This window comes from Mya arenaria, chromosome 15 (assembly GCF_026914265.1).
Source record: "Mya arenaria isolate MELC-2E11 chromosome 15, ASM2691426v1".
NCBI classification, from domain to species: domain Eukaryota; kingdom Metazoa; phylum Mollusca; class Bivalvia; order Myida; family Myidae; genus Mya; species Mya arenaria.
Window position 1 is genome coordinate 48,380,160 of NC_069136.1, and position 22,074 is coordinate 48,402,233.

Genomic DNA, 22,074 nt, shown 5'->3' on the forward strand with positions numbered 1-22,074 from the left:
CATGACTGTAGATTGTTCATTTTTATTTTATTTGTTGCCAATCAATTAGGAAGAGAAATTTACAACCCAGTAAAATATAAATTTTTGACTGTTTATTACTGTTTGAAATAATGTTTTTGCCAGTTTTAAACCTCGCAAAATAGGCCAAAACCAAAATACATAAAAAAAGGAGCGCGCAAAAATTTAAGAACAATCTACAGCGAAATGTCCGAAACCCATAACACAAACTGTCAACTCTACAACACTACATGTATATAACATCTTACCCTCTGGCACTCTATTGGCTAATACAGATTAGGAAGACTTCAGTGACATAGTTATATAAATTGACTTTTTAAATGTAATGTTACCATGGGTTATGAGTACTCTTATAAAGGAGCTTGGTCAATATCTTTTAATGATCAATCAACTTCATAGTTGGGATGTTCTTATGAAAGGTATATGTGAAATGCTAAGAAGATTTGAGCCTAAGGATCACGGTCGGATCTAAAAGATAACCTTGGATTTAATTTTAAGTTGAAATTTGGAGAAAACATTGGAAGGGAGGAAATTTCATATAATATTAAGCATTGGTGATTCAGCTTTTCTAAAATTTGTAACCAGCACTAACTATGGTAGCTTGGAACATCTGGTACAAAGTCTCCATACTGGCTAACACTACGGAATGTCGGTGGAAGACTCCCATTGGCCGTTGGGATTGCTGACTGCCGTTTGACGGGCATGGTGTTGGTTTTACGCCCCATGCTGCTCTCTCCAATAATGGCCAGGGTGACAATCTTTTTCTTCCCTTGATATTTAAAGTGCTCTAGACATAGTCTGAAATTAGATAGTGAATTTTATTTAATAGGAATAAAAAGACGATTTATGATATTTTTCCCGATTGACAGAGGGATATAAAACTTTAGCCAGAGCTACAGAACTTGCGGTGTATTGTAGATGTGAACTAGAGCAATAATTTGCATGATGATATCTTTAACTCTTGATAATATATCCTAAGTTTGTACAATGACAATTATGTAGACGACATCAAGGTCAATATAACGATACTAAAAGGTTGTGTTTTAGCTAGTTCCAGATTTAAAAGATTTGATTGCCTTTACTAATAATTGGATAAAAATTGACCAATCTATTAACATTTTGGCTACTTACAATGACCAAACCAAAGAACTTACCAGTTTTAAACGATTAGCTACAGAGAAACTCTAAATCCTAATCTCGGCCAGCTAGAACTCACACTATCTCAACCTAACCATACTTCTACCATTATAATGTCCTTGCGCTTACTCAAGCAATGAAAAGAAGTCCACGATGTCATACTCGGATGAGTTGTTGAACCAACCCAGTAGGATATCTGAAATGATAGGCAACAACAGAATAATGACCATGTGAAGTTAGTTATTCTAAGATAACATAGACTCAAATTTTCGGTTGCTTGAAGATTTTATCAACTGTCCTGAAGAGTTCAAGTGAACTGGTTTCCAATGTACTCAATTGTAATTTTAATCAAAACTGAAGCATGGTTTTACCGATAGTCAGCACTCACAGAACATTTTAATGTCACCGAATTAACTCATAATACACTTTAATGTCACTGAATTAACTCATAATACACTTTAATGTCACTGAATTAACTTATAATACTCTTTAATGTCACTGAATTCAGTCTTGATAAACTGTTCTTTTGCACTCTATACAGTTTCAAATCACTGTTTGCCTCTAAATTTACACTTAATAGTTCTTCACTTGCTATCCAGCCAATATTAGTTGCAACAAGAGCTGTCGTAAGACAGCGCGCTCGACTTCGCCGCTTTGACTTAGAACTGAATACAATAACAATATAATATTACCACTTTTGGTCTATTTATGTCAAACCTAACTAAAATTATTCAATACATAAGGTGACTTTGTTGCTGCCCTACCACCACCCGAAAAATGACGCAAGTCATTCAAATAACTTGATTTCCCAAAATATGGTAAAGAATATATAAATATGCCTTTCAAAAGAAATTAAAAAAAAAAAAAAATCAAAAAAATCAAGGGCCATAGAGTATAGCCCTCCTAGTTTTCCCTTGGTAAAAATATAGTTAAGAATGTAAAAATGTCAAAAGAAATTAAATAAACAAAATATATATATATTCAAGGGACATAATTTGTATTTAGGGTTAAAATGGAGTTATGTTTCTTGTTGTAAGATGGTCGTAAATAATTTTGAATTTTATTAAGTGCATTGAATGAAAGGTATAGAAGTTTTTTTTATTAAAATCCCAACTTGCCCTTAACTTTTACTTGCCTAAAACTTTAACCGAAGTCAATCAGGGGCCATAACTTGTATTAAAAATAATATGGAGTTATGTAACCTTATTGTGTGATGGTCCTGAACAACTGTATGAAGTATTAAGTCAATAGAACAAAGGGTATAGAAGTTATTAATAAATATCCCAACCTGCCCTAAAACTTTAACCTAAGTTCCATAGTCAATCAGGGGCATAATCTGTGTAAAGAATAATATGGAGTCATCTAACCTCATCATGTGATGGCCCTGAACAACTGTGTGAAGTATTAAGTCAATTGAATGAAGGGTATTGGACTTATAAGTGAAAATCCCAACTTGCCCTAAAACCTTAACCGGACGCCGACGCCGGGCCGAGTAGTATAGCCCACCTATTCTTCGAATAGTCGAGCTAAAAAGGTATATTATCTTTTCATTATGTTAAAAATTGAAATAACTGTTGTTTGATAAATTGTTGTGTTTTATTGAGTGTTTGTCGGTGAGTACATGATGTATTTTGAAATGACTTAAATTATGTTAATTAAACATGATTTGTATAGAAAAATGATATTCAAAACATCAATAGTTCTTGTATATGAATGTATAAGTGTGATGCAGATGTTTTATGATTTAACAATTGCATTTTGTTTTTGTTTGTTTGTGTTTCTTCATAGAAGGCCACATTGTAAATATGATACTGTTATGGTTGAACCTGTAATTATGTCATAATGTGTAATCTTCTCTAAATAAAGATATTATTATTATTATTATTATTATTATTATTATTATTATTATTATTATTATTATTGTAATACGCACCCAAAATAACATGTCCACTATTTTGTTTATAAGCTAATATGACTTAGTTGATTCATTTATTGAGCCAAGACATACTAAATAATCCACTTAGCTGAGTCTGTACTTAGCGCTAAGTTAGTTTATAGTTCATGTTTTACAAATAAAACTATTTTTCCTGAGGTCGCTGTAACTCCCTTGGAATTTTTTTATTTACTTAGTAATACATTTATAGCCAATACATGATGCACAATGGTGTCAAAGGGAAAACCCTATATAAAAGCTTTTGAGTATCTTCGACAATGAAAACAAGGCTGCAACAATAAACGGACATTTTTCTTCAAGAACAGGCGAGCTAAAACAAGATGTGAGTATCTCAACAAGCTATTACCATCAGGCAGGTACTTGAGAATGTGCAGCAAGCAGACTAGAAGATCACGTATCTCCGTGTTGTCTAGACGCTGGTATTGGTACACTTTGGATGTGGCTGATGATGTCACACCAGGTATCACGGTAGACACTGACCCTTGTCTGTGAAGAAAGACAATCCTCTAACATAATTATGCTGATTTTTCTGATGTTAGTTCAATGAATGACAATGATCTGTGACCCGTTGTGTTTATGGGTCATATACAGTACAGTCCATATAACTAGATAAAACTGACCTTGAATGACCTTTGTCCCTGCTTCGACCCCCACTGACTACCACCTATACATATAGAGTACTGACAACTGACCTTGAATGATCTTTGTCCCTGCTTCAACCCCCACTGACTATACCACCTATATATATAGAGTAATGACAACTGACCTTGAATGACCTTTGTCCCTGCTTCGACCCCCACTGACTACCACCTATACATATAGAGTACTCATAACTGACCTTGAATGACCTTTGTCCCTGCTTCCACTGTCTGTCTTGGTGTTTGTTGAGGAGTTGGAACCAGATAACCTAGAGATGTTTGACCCACAATGACTACCCCCTATACATATAGAGTACTGACTACTGACCTTGAATGACCCTTGTCCCTGCTTCCACTGTCTGACTTTGACTTGGTGTCTGTTGACGAATTAGAGCTTGCTATGGAACCAGATGACCTAGAGATGTTTGACCACACTGACTACCCCCCTACACACATAGAGTACTGACTACTGATGCTGAATGACCTTTATCCCTGCTTCCACTGTCTGTCTTGGTGTCTGTTGAGGAGTTGGTACCAGATGAACCTAGAGATGTTTGACCCACAATGACTACCCCCTATACATATAGAGTACTGACTACTGACCTTGAATGACCCTTGTCCCTGCTTCCACTGTCTGACTTTGACTTGGTGTCTGTTGAGGAATTAGAGCTTGCTATGGAACCAGATGACCTAGAGATGTTTGACCACAATGACTACCCCCTATACATATAGAGTACTGACTACTGACCTTGAGTGACCTTTATCCCTGCTTCCACTGTCTGTCTTGGTGTCTGTTGAGGAGTTGGTACCAGATGAACCTAGAGATGTTTGACCACACTGACTACCCCCATATACATATAGAGTACTGACTACTGACCTTGAGTGACCTTTATCCCTGCTTCCACTGTCTGTTTTGGTGTCTGTTGAGGAGTTTGAACTAGCTATTGAACTAGAGGACCCACTGATATGTGATTTCAGATCTTCCACGTTCAGGTGACCTGTAATGGCAAAGGTCACTAGGTCAAGCAGTTATAAACTTTTTTTTATTAATACATGTAATAATAAATTTGAGTCAATGTTGTCAAGTACTGTTTTAAAATGTTACAGTTAAGGTAAGGCTTTAATTCATACAACAAAGTTAAAATACAGTAATTGTAATAACTTATAATGCTTACATCGTTCTATATTTATGTCCTCTTTACCAAAATGTTCTAATAGTAAGCCAAAATGTACCTTACTAAGCCCAAAGCTACCTATCTACTTTAACTTTATTAAACTTTCTGCAAACAAAACTGTATAAAAAGTCTTCCACTGCAACCATTTATGCCTTTAAATAGTTTACTTTTGTTAATTATATTTGTTAATATTTTTAGATATTCACCTACACCAATTATGAACTTATACTTTTCAGAAAACAGTGTTTTTTCCAGAAACAATACAAAACATTCATGAATAATGTAGCTAACAGGGCATGCTAGTAAGAGATGTTAAATTTGAGAATGATTTGAAAAGTTTTGTTTCCAGTAAAAATGTCTGCTACATGATGAGTATTAAAACTAGGGTGCATGTTAGGTATTACATTATTAATCTGTATGACATATTTATTACATATTAAGATCAGTGAAGGCTATTTATCATATTTCACAACACCAGAACAAAAGCGCCGCAAACGGGACACCATTTTCATCCACTTTACTTAATTTGTATAATTTAGCCAGAGTTAATGGCCATATGTCCATTTTAATTCATTATAAAAATGTGAATTGTTAAAGTTTCATGTTAATATTATAACTGTATTCTAGTCAAGGCCAAAGGCTAGCGATTTTGAATTAATGCCCAACACCAATGCCTAAGTAATGATAACACCAACACTATGATAATGCCTCATATTGTTTTTTGTGCAACAGGCAAGCATAAATTCTCAACCCAGTAGCTCTCAACCCAGTAACTCTCAACCTGGTAACCCTTAACCCGGTAACTCTCAACCTGGTAACCCCCAACCCGGTTACTCTCAAGCTGGTAACCCTCAGGCCGGTAACCCTCAACCCGGTAACCCTTAACTCAGTAACACTCAACCCAGTAACCCTCAATCTGGTAATCCTTAACCTGGTAACTCTCAACCCGGTAACCCTTAACCTGGGAACCCTGAACCCAGTAACCCTCAATCTGGGAACCCTTAACCTCGTAACTCTCAACCTGGTAACCCGGTAACCCTTAACCCGGTAACCCTTAACCTGGTAACCCTTAACCCAGTAACCCTCAACCTGGTAACCCTTAACATGGTAACTCTCAACCCAGTAACCCTTAACTCAGTTACCCTCAACACAGTAACCCTAAACCTTGTAACCCTTGACTTTTGGTTTAGTTTATACATTAGCTCAATTGCTAAGACAGCTTTAAGCTGGTTATGAATCAGTCTTGAGTCAGTTTACAGGCAGAGAACAGTACTGTGTCCTTTTTATGAGACTATGAGTACCCCTGGTGGGGGATATTAACCCACAACTTCTTCCGGGAGAAGCGGACACCTTTACTTCTAGACAACACCCACTACTATTTTGATTTGAAATGGTAAGAGACTGAGATGTGCCCTAATACATAAATGATCTGCACTTCAAATGGAATCTAAAAGCAATAAAGCTATTCACTAGAAAATATTGGTACCTCTTTACCATCATGATATTAAACTAGCTTTATATGTGTGACAAATAAACGAACAAGTAAAGGTAAAAAGTAAGCTTAGCATTTTGTAAAATGTGCAAATGGTAAGGCCAAATGAAAAATTCTAAACTGTAAATTGAAAAAAATAAAACAAAGGGAATTTACAATACATATCTGCCAATATAGGGGTAATGCATAAGGTTGAATCCCGGTTATAGAGTAACATACAACATGTAGAAAGTAAAGAAAATACTGACGGGCGGCCACTCTACCTTTTCCATAAGGTACTGTAAAATCAACAATTAAAGCTACTTTAAAACATATTGCCCCTTTTAAAACAAACACACAAACAAAGGTTGAAACATTTTTGTACGTAAAATACTCCAAAAGACTGGTTTTTCTCCCACCTCAGATAAATAGATCCATTAATTTAACCATGCTAGAAGTTCTTATCTTGCCCACGGGCAAAGATAAAATGCCCGTATGGAACCTCTTTTAATGGTCACCACATTGTAATTACCTCCCTTGTTGAAGACTGTCGTCTGTAGCGTCTGTTTGAAGCGCATTATGGAAACCTTGTCTTGTGGCAATATTTGGAATGCTAGTTAATTATTTTTTGCTTCAAATCTCACCAGAAAACAGTTTTCACGCACCTTTCAAGAAATAAGGCTTCACTCTTCTTAGAACTATTTAAAGACCGATCAGACAATTTACATACTCTGAATCACTGCGCGAATATCCATGACAACCACGAATTATCGCATATCCATACGCAATTATTTTCACTAAGCACAAAAGAGTTCCAGCAAAAAAATAAATTTTTACTTAATTTTGTTTAACTGAGGTGGGAGAAAAAGCATCTACTATAGCCGCTTGTGTAAGATAGGTTCATCCCGACCCTCGCGCAGGGTGTTTTGCGGAAACTCAGTAAACCTCGTTTCCGCAAAACACCCTACGCTCGGGTCGGAATGAACCTATCTTACACTCTCGGCCATGGAAGATACTTAAAATCACTATCCATGCAATTTTACCATATAAGACTCATGCCAAATCAAAAAGTATTGTTTGAAAGAAATACTGGTAAATAAATCATAGAATTTGTTTTAAACTACAATTAAATGTTTGGAAAGAGTGTTTGATTTGATGAATATATATATAATTTTCAATATTCTGTCAATCTATCCAGTTATAGCCAGCAACCCCTAATCATCTAATTCCGTCAGAAAAACATACCCATATATTTCATAATTGACACTGAAAAAAGTACATAATTATAAAACTTTCATACAAAATAACTCTACTTCAAACCAAAACACAATAAAATATATTGTCCTAGTATTGGTCCTATTACCATGCCTTAAAGCTGCACTCTCACAGATTTAATGTTTTGAAAACTTTTTTATTTTTTGTCTTGGAACAAGCCAATTTTTGCAAAAATCCATGGAAACCAGTTATATAAGAGTGCTGACAAAATTCAGATCGCAGATTTTTATATATAAGTTAAAAATTGATGTTTTATGCATTTTTCTCAAACCGTTTTAGTAATGGTTTAAGCCATAAAATATCATTTTCCAACGGAAATATGAAAATCTATGATCTGATTTCATGTCATCAATCTTATATAATTGGTTTGCAGATATTTACCCAAAAATTGCTCTTTCCAAGACAAAAAATTGTTAAAATGGTATATCTGTGAGAGTGCAGCTTTAATCAGGAAAACTCAAATTCATTAAACAAACAAAAAGAAATATAACTTACTTTTTGTTCCGGCAATCATATCAAACACCGAAGAGTCTCTCTTCGACGGGTCAACAGGCTGTGACAGAGAAATCATGCTGCGATGTTTCTGCTGAGGTGTATGACCAGACGATGTTGATTTGGCCTCGCTCTTTGCCGATACACTACCCGGCCCGCTCTGCCCGACCAAACTGCTATCTAGGCCATTCATGGATGGCTGACTGGCTGAGTGATTGGGAGACTGGTTTTTCTGTTGGTTTTTATCGTCTGATTTAACCAGTCTGTGCTTGTTGTCTAGCAGCACTTGGATCAGGGGCAAGTACAGGGCTGCTATGCGACCCTGATGGCTCTGAAACAAAAAAAAAGCTTAAGGATCGAGGTAAAGAGATAATATTATCGTAACTATGCTCATCCTAATCTTTCACTGTCTATAATCTGTTCTTTTTATTATGTAATTCAATAAAGCCAAACATCACAGTCAAAACATTAAAATGTAAATAATTCTAAATGCAAAGTTATCTCATGTATTCTTACGAAGAGACAGGCTCATCATGATGTCCTATACTCATTGTTAAATTGCTTACTGAGTTTCATATCACTATCTTAAGCAGTTTCAAATTCATGTCAATCGATATTTTTAAAGATTTTGCTAAACTAACAACAACAAAAACAACAAAATTTAATTCTACATATAAAATTCCTCAACTATGATCTCTTGAAAAAAATCTTTGGCACTTAAGATTTCATTTCATATACAAAGTGTAACATAAATCACCTTCTGTGAATATCTGTCATCGAAGGCATGTTTGGCAAACTGGTCACGGAGAACGTTGATGGCACATCGCCTCGTCTCCTTGCTCTCGTTGAGCGCAAGTTTCAGTTCCTGCAGCAGTAGGCCGGGAAGGTAGTGGGTCTTCCGGTACTCTTCTGATAGTGTGTAATCACACTTCAGGTCTGTGGGTGTAGGAAGAGATTATGGCGGGTGTCATAACATTTGTTGATGAGTTGTACAGTAATTAATTTGTCTGTTATATTCTGCATTTATTTCATCAACCTGGAGATTACCAGTACAAAAATAGAAATAAATTGTAACAGTTTTTTGTTATAGCATGTATAAAGCATGCATTATACAGAGGTTACAGTCATATACATATATATTTGAATTAATAGTCAGTTTAGAATAGTTCAAATATGAAAAGTTGCAATATTAAAGTGACAGATCTTTAAGTATTGATTGTAAAATATAATCCCAAACAAATTTAAAATAAATAATTGTTCTTCACTATGACACTGACGCATTTTAAAAGGACTCGTTAATTTGAAATAGGGTCAAACAACAACAAAAATAATTGAATGTGAACAAAATGTTTCTAACAATGATAAAATATAAACAAAAAATAAATTAAGTGTTCTTTAATAATATCATGTTAACAATTATTTATAAATGTGATGGAAATTGCACTATTTTGCCAAAAAGCGTTAGTATCGCTATTAAAAGTTGACTGAGTTCAGGCTTGGTGTTACAGTATCTCATGTATTCTGTGGTTTTTTATGAAAGTCAAAGTAAAATAAATGAGTGAGAACAAAGTTCGGAAAAAAAATAATGGCCAAAAAAAGACCTGTGGAGTCCCTTTAAAGATCAAGATTAATAAATTTTGAGACTATTTTTACTACAAGAGTTTAATATTCTCACATTGGCAATAAATCTATATAAAAGGCTGGTATTATTCGAATTATAATGCAACTCATTTCTGCTTATGTTATAGTAAAACAGCAACATTTGTGAGCAAACATCCTACCATGTGCATCACAGCATAAACCCATAATGAAGCATGATGATCACAGCGTTTTAACCTATATTCAAGAATAAACATCACAAGAAATGGCGATGATTGTCCGTTTTCTTTTTTTAAACTGCACTTACTGCTAACCTGCCATGGCATTTGGCTAAGAATTATGTAATTTACATAAAAAAACATTTTCATCTGTTTTTCATCATGTTCCATTCTTGAATGCCTAGTTTAGGCATAATTGTGGCAGCCTTTATCTTTGAACAAAGCCCTAAATGGCAATTAGCCTGAATAGGTAACTTGGAGCCCTTCTGCGCAACCAGGGCAATAAACAGGGGATGCACAGGTAGGGGTTGCCACAAATTTTGCCGCATTACCTAACAAGCTTTTAAATGCCACATGTGCCAGCATTTTGTTACAGAACCACACTTTTTTCCTTTTTTAGTTGATGGCAAATTTACAGAAGGGAATTACCTTTATAGTAATTTGAAATGAAATTATTATATAACCTCAAGGTTATGCTTTTTCATTAAAAATTGTTCATATAAAGATTCATGAATAAGACTGAATACCCTTTGAATCCAAATATATTAACCAATCAATAATTAGACAAAAACACATCCCAGGGTAGCAATTCTACTGGTGGTGAGTCGAAACTCTAAAAGCAACAATATCCAATATCCAGCAAACTTAAATTGCAAAGAGATGTTTGTTAATGCCCCCCTGAAAGCCATGTTGTCACAAATATTTGGACAATTGAATAAAATATGCATGGACCAAAATGCCAGCTGATTTGTCAATTCACATTGGATACCTATGAGGCTGTATTAAGATTATGACCAATTTTCATTCAAAAGTCGAGGATAGTTCAGATACTAGGTTAAATATATATATATTATAGAGGCTCTGTCTCTTCTTTCTATACCATTGTGGTAAGAATGTAGAGTGAGAGACATTCTTGACTTATCAACCAGACAGAACTTCGCATTCAATGTCACTGTGACCTTTGAACTGATGACCTCAAAATCAAAAGGGGTCACCAACACCCATAACCTTTGTGACAAGTTTGAGAACCATCAGTGCAGGCATTGGTAAGTTCACTCGAACAAGTTTTTCACATTAAAGGTCATTGTGACCTTTGGACATGATAATCCCAAAATCAATACGGTTCATTTACTGGTCACGCCCCACCTCCAAATCAAGATTGAGGTCCGTAGGTCCAAGCATTATTCACTCAGACAAGCTTTGGTCTACCAACAGACCAGCTACCAACCGATCGACTGACTGACTGACATGTGCAAAGCAATGTACTCCCTCTTCTTCGAAGGGGAGCATAATAACAAGCAAACAGTACCAGCTCTGACATATGCCTTCTTGTTTGGAATATTCCTGTTTTTAGTAAACAGTTATTGTAAACTGAATATGATACAAATTATTGATTGTGTACTATACATGTAATTAAGTGTTTGACAATTTCAGACTGATTTCATAATTTTTTTCATCCTTGACATGATTTTACTAAAAAAAGATTCAGCATTAATCAATGCTTATTATCTATTGTAAATTTGATAGTTTAAACAGTGCAAACAAATTTGAATTGGATCTAAAAACATAAAAAGAACAATAAACACATTAATAAATTGGATTGCATCCTAAAAGTAAAATTCTGCTCCAAACATTTTCTGAAAATTCATGAAATATGAAAATTCACTTTTAGCTAGAATTTTTCTGAAACTTCCATTTTTCTATAAAATCCAAACATGATGATTTAGCTGTATGTCAGAGCTGGTAGTCTGGTGCAACTGTTTAATATCCAACTATATATCATTGTAGCAACTTTCACCATAATCAGTGTACAATACATCCAAATCATGCTCTGTGGGGTAAGGGAGGCATTCTTCGGATACACATGTATCCCCTGAAAATGGTACTACTTTATTAAGCTCTAATCATGCATATGCTGATAAGCCTTTACCAGAAAAAAAATATGTTTGCTTCCAGTTAAAAAGATAATTGCCATCTGACCATTGTTTCTGACCGTTATTATTTTCTCCTTTTGGGTACATCTTTTCAGGAGTATGTTGATTCAGTAAGGCGCCTAAATGTTTTGTTCTTATAAAGCGCTCTAATGTTAATCTTGACCAGACGGCACTCAATTGTTTTCAAGTGTGACAAATTAATCAGACTTATCTTCACTTAAATTTTATTTTTAAATCCAGACTACCAACCAAATCAATTTGGGGCAGTGAAATTGGAAACAAACATATTTCTTTTTGGCCTTATGAATATAACAGGCATTATACTTTGTTGAAAATAAATATAATAGTTAGTACATCATCGTGTAAGTAACCATTGAAAAATGCTTAAAAGGTGACAAAGTTGAACATATTTGATAACAGAAAATCAGGGTTGCAGTACCAAACTTGAAAATACAACTACAAAATAATTCCAATGTTAAACATTGAAAAGTAAACAGCAACCTTATAGCTAACAACATAAGAAAATGTACAACAAATAAACAACAAAATATTAATGTGATAGAGAGAGGACTTGACCATTTTTTAGTACTAGTTTTTGTTAAATAAAGATTTCAACGATGAAATAAGATTACTCCAACTTGCAATTAACATGAGTGTTTGTGCTTGTGTCCCCACTAATGGGATCACCTGATTACATCATTTAGAAACACCTTCACAAGAATAACCATCAAATTAACATTAAATCATCAATTGGTTTTATTAAGTGGGTTATTAAGGGGACTAGACACCAGACGCAAAAACAGCAAAAGATACATGTGTCGTAGGCGATGTAATGAGACATCAGTAGGTTAGATTCCATGTGTTGTACACAATGATTACAATTTTATGTATGTTTTTTAATTCACTTTTTTCTTTCTTGTATTGGCATCATCTCTGGTCTAATCCCTTTAAAATGCTAGCATTAGCTTGCTGGCTAATTTGGGGACATTTGTGCCAAACACTAAGATAATTATTTATTTTTTTTGCTTAATCAAATGGTCAGGTCCTCTTTAACAACAATGAACTGGTTATTTCCCTACATTACACTGATTTACTTGATGTGTGCCACCAATGACCACAAGCCTTTGTTCACAATATAAAGTGGGAACAGAAAAAAAGTGTGGCTACATTCTGTTTGAAATGAAAAGTCCAACAAGGCTTAATCAAATATTTTTCTTTTTGGGGCTCATACACCCGCAAAGAACCCAAACATGTACAATTTGCATTGGTTTCACATTTAACAATCAATTAAATCAAAGACTTAAATTACACTTGTTGAATTGCAGAAAACTTGTTACGGTATTCAAAATCTCTTTCGGGTTGTTCAAATTAACTGTGTCTCTGTTGCAAAAAGACATTATGATCCTGCCTTTTTTAGGTGATTGAAGAATATGTTTTTCTATATTTATTCACAAACTGTAGTAAAACATCAAGTTCAAATTGACTATTAAATATGATGGCAATTTATTTTTTAAATACACAACATGAAAGTTTACGCAAAATATGTGAATGAAAAGAAAACTATTTAAATGAGTAAACCTTGTTGGAATTGAACTAACAAAGCATTTCCATGGGAACTGAAAGAGAACGGCACTAAATGCAGAAATTGAAGTAGTGTTACCTTCCAGTTTGATGTCTGTGAATTCAGGGGCAGGTAAACATTAGTACATCATGCTTCTTTTATCATATTGTAAAGGTCTAATGGTAAAGTAGGCTAACAAAACGTTGTAAGGATCATTTGTAAAATAGGCTAACAATACATTGTAAAGTTTAATGGGAAAGTAGGCTAACAATATGTTGTAAGGTTTAATGGTAAATTAGGCTAACGATATGTTGTAAGGTCTAATGGTAAAGTAGGCTAACATTACTCTGTAAGGTTTAATGGTAAAGTAGGCTAACAATACCTTGCAAGGTTTAATTGTTAAGTAGACCAACAGTCCGTTGTAAGGTTTTTTGGTAAAGTAGGCTAACAAAAATTTGTCAGGTTTAATGGTAAAGTAGGCTTAGAATTCATTGTAAGGTTTATTGGTAAAGTAGACTAACAATATTTTGCAAGGTTTAATGCTAAAGTAGACTAACAATATTGACAAGATGCTTCAGCTCATCTGTTATTTAAAGTCACTCAACGGGCATAATCAACATTTCAATTATTGAAGCCCAATCTATGGGCTTGCTTCACATCAGCTTATTGCCAGTAGTAATATCTGTACTACATGAATATCTAACTTGTTTAAATTACCGGCAACAAAAACAAAACCAAGGCTATGGCAATATCCTTTACTTCTTTTTTTCTTGTTTAATAAGTTAATAATGATTTCACTCACTACCAGAAATAATGAAATAAATTTTATTTTTTAAATAGTAATGTTTAAGAAATTAAAAACACAATTCTCTACACGCCAAAGCAATTGTAAACTCAATACTTTTTTTTAAGCTACATGTGTATTTGAAAAGAGACTATAATGGTGGTCTTGAAACATTTAAACGAAATACAAGAATAAGAAAAACATAAAATGCGTGTTAAAATGATATATTTCGCAGACATGCACAGCTTATCGTTGAAAAATCATTTATATAATTGCAAAATAGCGCAAATGAGGTGTAAGGTCAAAGATATGCCATATTCACTCTAGTCAAAGCAGTATGAGATTTTCAAAAGATAACAATTGTGGTACAAAAGCTTTGTGTTTGAAGGGACGATATCGACCTGAGTTATAGAGAATACCTTTGAAATCCCCTCTAACAACAACTTAATAAGAACATAATATAATGTCAACAAAACATCAAAATACCAAGAGCCAAGATTAATCAACAGTTAAAATCTTGGTTACAATGCCTTTTGGAGTATGTAAACTATCCAACACCAGATTTAATCCTTTAGATCAAATTTCTTTTTCATCGGGTGAGTCAAACTTCTATCCTTAACAATTTGAACACTATTCATGTATTCCATAAAAAAATAATATAAATATATCACACATCACATACATAGTGTAAATCTATAGAAATATCACACATTGTAGGAGTATTGAGTAAAGTTTGAATATGCTTAATCGTACCTTTGTATGTTTTAATCAGCCCTCGCCTCATGAGAGGCAGGGACAGCGGGATGTAGTGCTCGTGGCTACACACAATCCTCAGGAACTCAAACTTGTACTCATGGAGGGTCTGAAATATAGAGGTCATTTGTCAGTTGACAGTAGCCAAATAACTTGATCATCCTTGGTAAATATCAGCATATTATCATTATGAATATATGAACCAAGTTTCATGTTAATATAGCTTAAATGGTTTTGGGTGAAATTAAGTACAGTCGAACCCAGTTGACTCAAACTCCTACAAACCGGCGAAAATAACTTGACCCTTGGAAAATTCGAGCCAAGCGGGAAAATTTATTTTCAGTATACAGTTACACTTAAACATCACAATACCCAGATTTACAATGCATTTACTGTTTTTTATTTTACAGCATATTTAACAGCAATTTTTAGATGCAAAGTCACTTTAACAAATTGTTTACTGACTCTATGTTCCACGACAGCGAAGGTGTTTATGTGCTGTGCTATGAGCTGGAATACCACGCCTCGGTCCATCAACGTGAAACACATCTGGAAAGGAACAGAACATGTACTTATTTATTTGTAAAAGGTTAATGAGTCACACATCTGTTGCCATGGTTAGAACCATTTCTATTCCAAAACTCTACAGAAGCAAAGTGGCAAAAAGGCTACAAAAACTTTGTAATGCATGATTATTGATGAGTATTGCCTGAGAAACACCTCAGGCAATCAAGCTTCTCTATTTCACCTTATTAATTATTCATAGTTATATAATAGTTATAAAGTATAAATACTTGTCACTTTTTCCAGGGTATTTCATGGAGTTCCAGGGTATTTCATGGAGTTATAGGATATTAATAGACTGGGTACCGAATATGTTTTGTTGCATGCAGATGGAGAAGCTCAAATTTTGTTGCAATTTCATTGCTTTGTTGCATCAGCCAGAGCATCATGCAGCCTTTGTTTAGTTTTACATTATTTCAAGGAACACCTTAAGCATTCACAACTAATTCCATTGAACAGTATGTTTATTCTGACCTGTAATACTGACATACTATGTACAACTCAGCCTAACTGTATAACCCTTCCCTACCTTTACGAAGTAGGCCAGACTGAAGCTGCGATCTCTATTGGCACCTCCTTTTACTTTATTGGTATGTATGGCGTTACTGTCTTTATTAGGGTCTGGAACTTGTACTGGTATCAACCACATATGAAAAGCCCTTCCTCTTACAAGCCTTACTTATATAATATTATATAAAGCCCTTTCCTACCTTTACAAAGTATGCCAGACTGAAGTTAGCATTGCGTGTCTCTCTTGGCGCCTCCTTATACTTGCTGGTAATGTACGGAGTGATGGTCTGTATCAGGGTCTGTAGCTTGTACTGGTAGTCGCTCGAGAATCTCTCATTACGGGGCATCTGAAATATACAAAATACAATTATTGTTGTACGCTTTTCGCATAAATATTAATTTATATACTATAAGCAGAGGCATGTAAAAGGTGCATTTTGCATTTTTAAAAATTAAATCTGGAAATTAAGGGCATTCATCATACAACTGTTTTTTTCTTATGAAAAGTACTGTGCAATGTCAATATAAATACAGACAGTAAGGTTAAAACCGTTACGCTTTGACATATATCATATCATTGTTCTTAACCAGAAGTAAGAGTAAAAAAAACAAAACTTCATGCATCATGGATTTGCAAAATTGCTTTTAAACTCATAAAATATCAATCCTCAAATGACCTTGACCTACTAACCTTGACCCTTTCCCCATCCACTAGAAACTGGGTCATGCTTTTAATGAGCACTTGAAAGAAGAACCAGGCATTGTTGAGGAACTTGACCACCACAACCTGGTCAGCATTGGCTGGACGTAGGATCATGGTCAAGCTCTTGGCAAGTTCTTCATGTACAGTCTTCTGTTTGCTACCCTTTGGAATGGGCTCGGCACGGAATATGTACTGAAACAATAGTTCAAGATTTAAACATAGTTGTATTTTGTTTTTTTCAAAGCAATTAAATCATTTATTACATTTCAAGCTGTCTTCACAATCAAGGTAATTATTAGGAATAATTTTGGCAATTTATCAGCTGACCTTGACATATTTCTCGAGGAGTTCTTGTTTATCCACGTCCTGTACCTCTGATACAATGTGGATAACCACCCTGTAATGAACAACTCAATGGTAAACATCTCTGTATCTATAATTTTAAAACTCAAACATTCCTTTGTAACTGTAGCATTAAACTTCAAAATTCATCACTTTTATTGTCAGATATAGCATAGCCTACAATATGATACATCCACAAATTTACAGTATCAACTAATAGATAATTGTTGGCACTGAGACTCTTCAAATTCAAGTATCATTTTTTTAGGTTTCAAATTGTTGGTCATAAGATATGAATAATTCAGTCTTTCACGAAAAATCCATGTGTCTAAAGAGTTGCTATCTTATTTTTCAGGAGCCCATAGAAGCCAACAAACCTACATTTTGTAATTCTCACAACACAAGAATATTTCACGCACCTGACAGCATTCATCCCAATATCCTCACTCTGGGTGTTCGCCACCAGTTTAAACAGGATGTTGAGAATTGTGGGTAGAAACTGGATATACGTGCTCACGTCCACTGCGTGCAGGGACTGAAAAATGGTCATTCATTTTTATAAACTTTTATGCAACTTTGACTGCGTGCAGGGACTGAAATATATTCATTTCTTTTTATTAACTTTTATGCAATTTTGACAAGACATTTCAAACCATGATTTCTGTTTGCAAATATAAACAAAGCCATCGACCAGTTTCAGCCACAGGTAAATTAAAAGAATATTTGACAAATAATGTGCAATTTTTTTTTATAAACCATTTCAAATTGGCATAAAATTCCAACTAATTGAAAAAATTAACATTTTTTAGAGTTGTGTGAAATATGGTTTGATACAAAAAGGCATGTCTTTTGGTAAAACATACTAGCCAGATGGCAGGTTCAATATATATATTAACTTAAAAAACTCATATCAAAATCAGAAAAAAAGCTTTTAACTGCGTCAGGTTTTATATCTCATTAATGGCTACAGGCAGTAAAAGCTATTTAGAAAAATAATTAAAATCTGCTCCCATGAATAAATATACCGGACGGGTATATATATGGGGGATAAATATCCATGTGTTTATTGTGTTAGATATTGGTGTTATTGGTTATGAAGTACAGGAACATTACTTTAATATCATATTTGTATCACAAGTGCATGTCTGACAGATACTGATACCAATCAAAGTAATAGGTAGGCCAAAATGGCCCTTTATTGCTAACCTGTAAATGAGTTTTATAACTTTCACAATGAATTTGGTAAAGATTATTTCAATGAATAATCTTGTAAAGTAAAACAGTGGCCAACCAATTTCAGAGAAGATGTTAGAGCTTTTATCTTCAAACTCAAAATAACAAAAAGTATGTTTATTTAAATTGCTAAATGCATATAATGCAAATCATAAGCTATGAAACAAGAAAAAAATCAGTCTCACTGCATCAACTAGCTGTGTCCAACAGTAAACTTTAAATCCTAAGCAGTCTAAAATACCAAGCCTTCAAAAGCCAACCATTCCATGCGATCAATAAAACCAAACACCATTTTCTGCATGATGATGATGATGATGATGATGACGATGACGATGACGACGACGACGACGATGATGATGATGATGATGATGATGATGATGATGATGATGATGATGACGATGATAATGATGATAATGATGATGGACGATTATGATGACGATGATGACGATGATGACTGATGAAGCTGATGATGATGGTGATGATAATAATGATGATGATGACGACGACGATGATGTTGAATATTGAGACATTCCGTTTCAATGGTAAATATGATGAATCAATGGCGATCTAATGGCAAAATACAAGTTAGATATTATTCTGTTTGCTATATTTAATATTTCTGAATATAAATTGTTATGCATACTTTTGTCACATCATTGATTATTAAGTATTAATTTATCATATATGCAAGATTTATCATGAACCATTATGATAAATGAACTGTTTTCAGCTTTAAAGTATTGTGGAACCAGTGACTTGGCAATTCCTGATACTGATGTGCACCTAACCCTGCAGGCACATAGCTAGGGCCAATATGGAATTACGCAGATTGATGACGGCCAGCATATTAACCCCTTCACCCCCTTCGGTTTTTATTTCACCTTCGGGATTTTAGGTATGACAAAAACTTCGACCTGTCAAAATTTCATTACGCAACTGCCTATTTGCGTACAGTCAGCTATGGCCTAACATGGTACATGTATATAGGTCCAAGTGTCAATGAAATAAATAATACAAAAGATACAAATTCTTTCACTTATTTTCACTGAAAACTATGCTTATATGTAAATGATGAACGACATGATATGTGATACATTACAGAATTTCAGGCCCAAGGATAATATCTTGGCATTTCTGGTTTTTGTTTTCTTAAGGGTATTCCTGGTAATAAAGGGAGGTAACTTTATTTAAACTTCCTATTCATATGTTCCAGGAGTAATACCATAACTAAAGGAAACAACTTAAAATTAATGTCAACAAAAATATGACTCATTTCCCTTTGATAAAATATGCAGTACTTAACTAAATTTGGCTTACTTAGTTAGAGGAGTGCAATAAAAGCTGTATTATTGACATAACAATTATTATTATCATAGTTTCAGTTTTATCATTATTTCCTTTCAATATTACAGAGTCTCTCATCATTGGGCAAAAAATCTTGTAATGTAGCACATTTATATATAGTCCAGGTTAGATAACTCCCCTTGCATAAAAGGCTACAGTATATCTAGCAGTGATTTCCCCTAGTACAATATACCTTTACAGAATTCATCAGGTACTGTTGCTCTACGGCGTCAGCAACATTTGATACTTTCTCTAAAACCTGGGGTGCACAACACACAATACATGAAATTAATAAAATCAGTAGTTATATAGGATAATTGTTCTGCCACTGGCATATATATCATTACAGAGCTTCCATTAATGCATGTGTCCATATTTTGCCAAATTGGAATTTCAAAGAGAATGGGATTTAGATCACAAAATTTAGAAATTTGCAATTTGTCTTATTATCGTGCATATGACTGCTACACGCTTACCAAATCATTCCCTTGTGCGGAAAACCAAGGTCTTCCAAATATTTGTTCAAAAACTTTTAAAAAACACTGTATAAGTGTATTATATACGTCATGTATCTTAACACATTTGTGAGGGTGAACATGATAAAATATATCTGAATATTCCAAAATTTCCCAGCTGGAAATGGAAGCCTGTAAACAAACATCTTTTCAAACAAATAAGGAATTGGCATAATATCAGTGTTAAGTATCAGTCAAATAAACTATTCATTGCTATTGTCACAACCTGAGAAAATTATATCATGTAACAGAAAAGAGTTAGAATACACATAGCAAACAAAGTAGATAATGCACACAGTGAGGAGGTGGCTTAACTGGAAAAGAGGGTAGTAACTTGGCTTAAGAACAAAGAAAGAAAAGCTCACTATACAGCAAACATAGATATTTGATTTACTTGTGACAGGAATTTTAAGGTTTCAGCCAGCCTTTAATTAACAGTTTAAGATATAAACAATCTTCGACCGTAAAAGTTAGAGAATAAAACTAATGAAATGTTATTCTTAAACTCTTTTAGGGATTTGAATTAACTTGTATGATGAAGTACACAAGACAAATGCAACCTTACAAATTCCATTTGATACCAAGGAAATATCATACATTCAGTGTGTAGAAATTTAATTCACCCAAACATGTCATAAAATAATTACAATACAAAGGTCAACACCAAAGTTCAAGGACTGACCTTGAATATTGGAAAATGACCATGTGTCATGTACAAAGAACACAATAACATATGACATAGAAGAAATACACCATGACCTTGACCTACCTTGAGCTTGTTGAGGCTGTCCGGGCCAGGGGACGGGGAGGTCATCATCTTCTGGCAGTGGAAGAAGAATGTATGGAGATGTGGATCGCGGGTGTACACGGTCGACATGAGGTGTAGTTTCAGTTTGAACAAGGGCTTACCCCCATCCACCCACTTCACATCTGAGGCAGTGGACTGAAGTAGACAGCAACTTATGTAAGAGTAAAATTAGAGCATTTCATGGGACTGTTGAATACACTTTCAGAATTAAATCATTGGCATCAGTCTATTGATAACAGGGCCATGTTATCATCAAGTGTATGGTTTGACCAATGTTTTGAATCATTATTTTCTTGGTTATAATGGAGCAAATTATTCCTAAGGTTTATCTGAATTTGCAAGTTAAATTTCTAATTTGAGTTCTGACACTCTCTTAAATTTCAATACAATTTCTTGTTGTTACAATGTTTAGTCATACTGTCATTGATATCATTGCCCCAATGTTCATGTTCTTTTTACTGAATACTGCTCTAGGTTTGAGTGTTATCATACATTTCTGCTTGAAAGAGATTCTGAGCCGAGATATCGAGCAGGCAAGTTGGTTGCCACTTGGACTGTCCTCTCTCCTACTTCCACCCTGAAAATACAAACATGCTCCATTAAGAGATTTTACATTCGAAAAAGATCTGCTTAAATGAGTTTATACTTTTTACACATAACACTCATTTTTCATAATTCCAGGACATGTGATTTTGGAGATTTTGGCTGCACAGATAGATGGAGACATACAGCAACATAATAACTGACATTTGTGAATTTTAAGGATACTTCTCAGAAGAGACATTATAATTGACGACTTTACTGCTTTTCACCAAGACATCCCAGGCTGATTCCTGGCCTGGGTGCATGTGAAATTGGTTTGTGGTTACCAAGCCAAGTTGGTTTCCCAAAAAACACAAGCCCACCCTCTCAGTCAACATCGAGAGATAACTTTAAGATTGTAATAAATTGTTTCACAATCATTGTAAAATAAATAAATAAGTTTAAACAGAAGAAAATGGTAGGACCACACAAGCATAAGCTTTACCAAATTGGGGAATTTTAAT

General features: G+C 34.3%; 1 protein-coding gene across 22 annotated transcripts in view; it reads right to left on the reverse strand.

The window, feature by feature from the left end:
• LOC128220760 (dedicator of cytokinesis protein 9-like) overlaps positions 1 to 22,074 on the reverse strand; it is a 91,589-nt gene that overhangs the window by 37,964 nt on the left and 31,551 nt on the right. For 11 of the 22 annotated variants that reach the window (XM_052929280.1, XM_052929265.1, XM_052929276.1 and 8 more), the window contains exons 19-36: positions 21,521 to 21,605; positions 20,990 to 21,163; positions 19,899 to 19,964; positions 17,548 to 17,663; positions 17,114 to 17,183; positions 16,775 to 16,978; positions 16,284 to 16,430; positions 15,475 to 15,558; positions 15,010 to 15,118; positions 13,572 to 13,586; positions 8,918 to 9,096; positions 8,164 to 8,491; positions 6,663 to 6,692; positions 4,625 to 4,745; positions 3,456 to 3,595; positions 1,285 to 1,351; positions 611 to 816; positions 267 to 284 (exon numbers count right to left, since the gene is read on the reverse strand). In XM_052929280.1, the coding sequence (XP_052785240.1) occupies positions 267 to 284; positions 611 to 816; positions 1,285 to 1,351; positions 3,456 to 3,595; positions 4,625 to 4,745; positions 6,663 to 6,692; positions 8,164 to 8,491; positions 8,918 to 9,096; positions 13,572 to 13,586; positions 15,010 to 15,118; positions 15,475 to 15,558; positions 16,284 to 16,430; positions 16,775 to 16,978; positions 17,114 to 17,183; positions 17,548 to 17,663; positions 19,899 to 19,964; positions 20,990 to 21,163; positions 21,521 to 21,605 (2,159 nt within the window). The remainder of the gene's footprint in view (positions 1 to 266; positions 285 to 610; positions 817 to 1,284; positions 1,352 to 3,455; positions 3,596 to 4,624; positions 4,746 to 6,662; positions 6,693 to 8,163; positions 8,492 to 8,917; positions 9,097 to 13,571; positions 13,587 to 15,009; positions 15,119 to 15,474; positions 15,559 to 16,283; positions 16,431 to 16,774; positions 16,979 to 17,113; positions 17,184 to 17,547; positions 17,664 to 19,898; positions 19,965 to 20,989; positions 21,164 to 21,520; positions 21,606 to 22,074) is intronic. The other 11 variants (XM_052929278.1, XM_052929286.1, XM_052929285.1 and 8 more) reach the window with 8 other exon arrangements.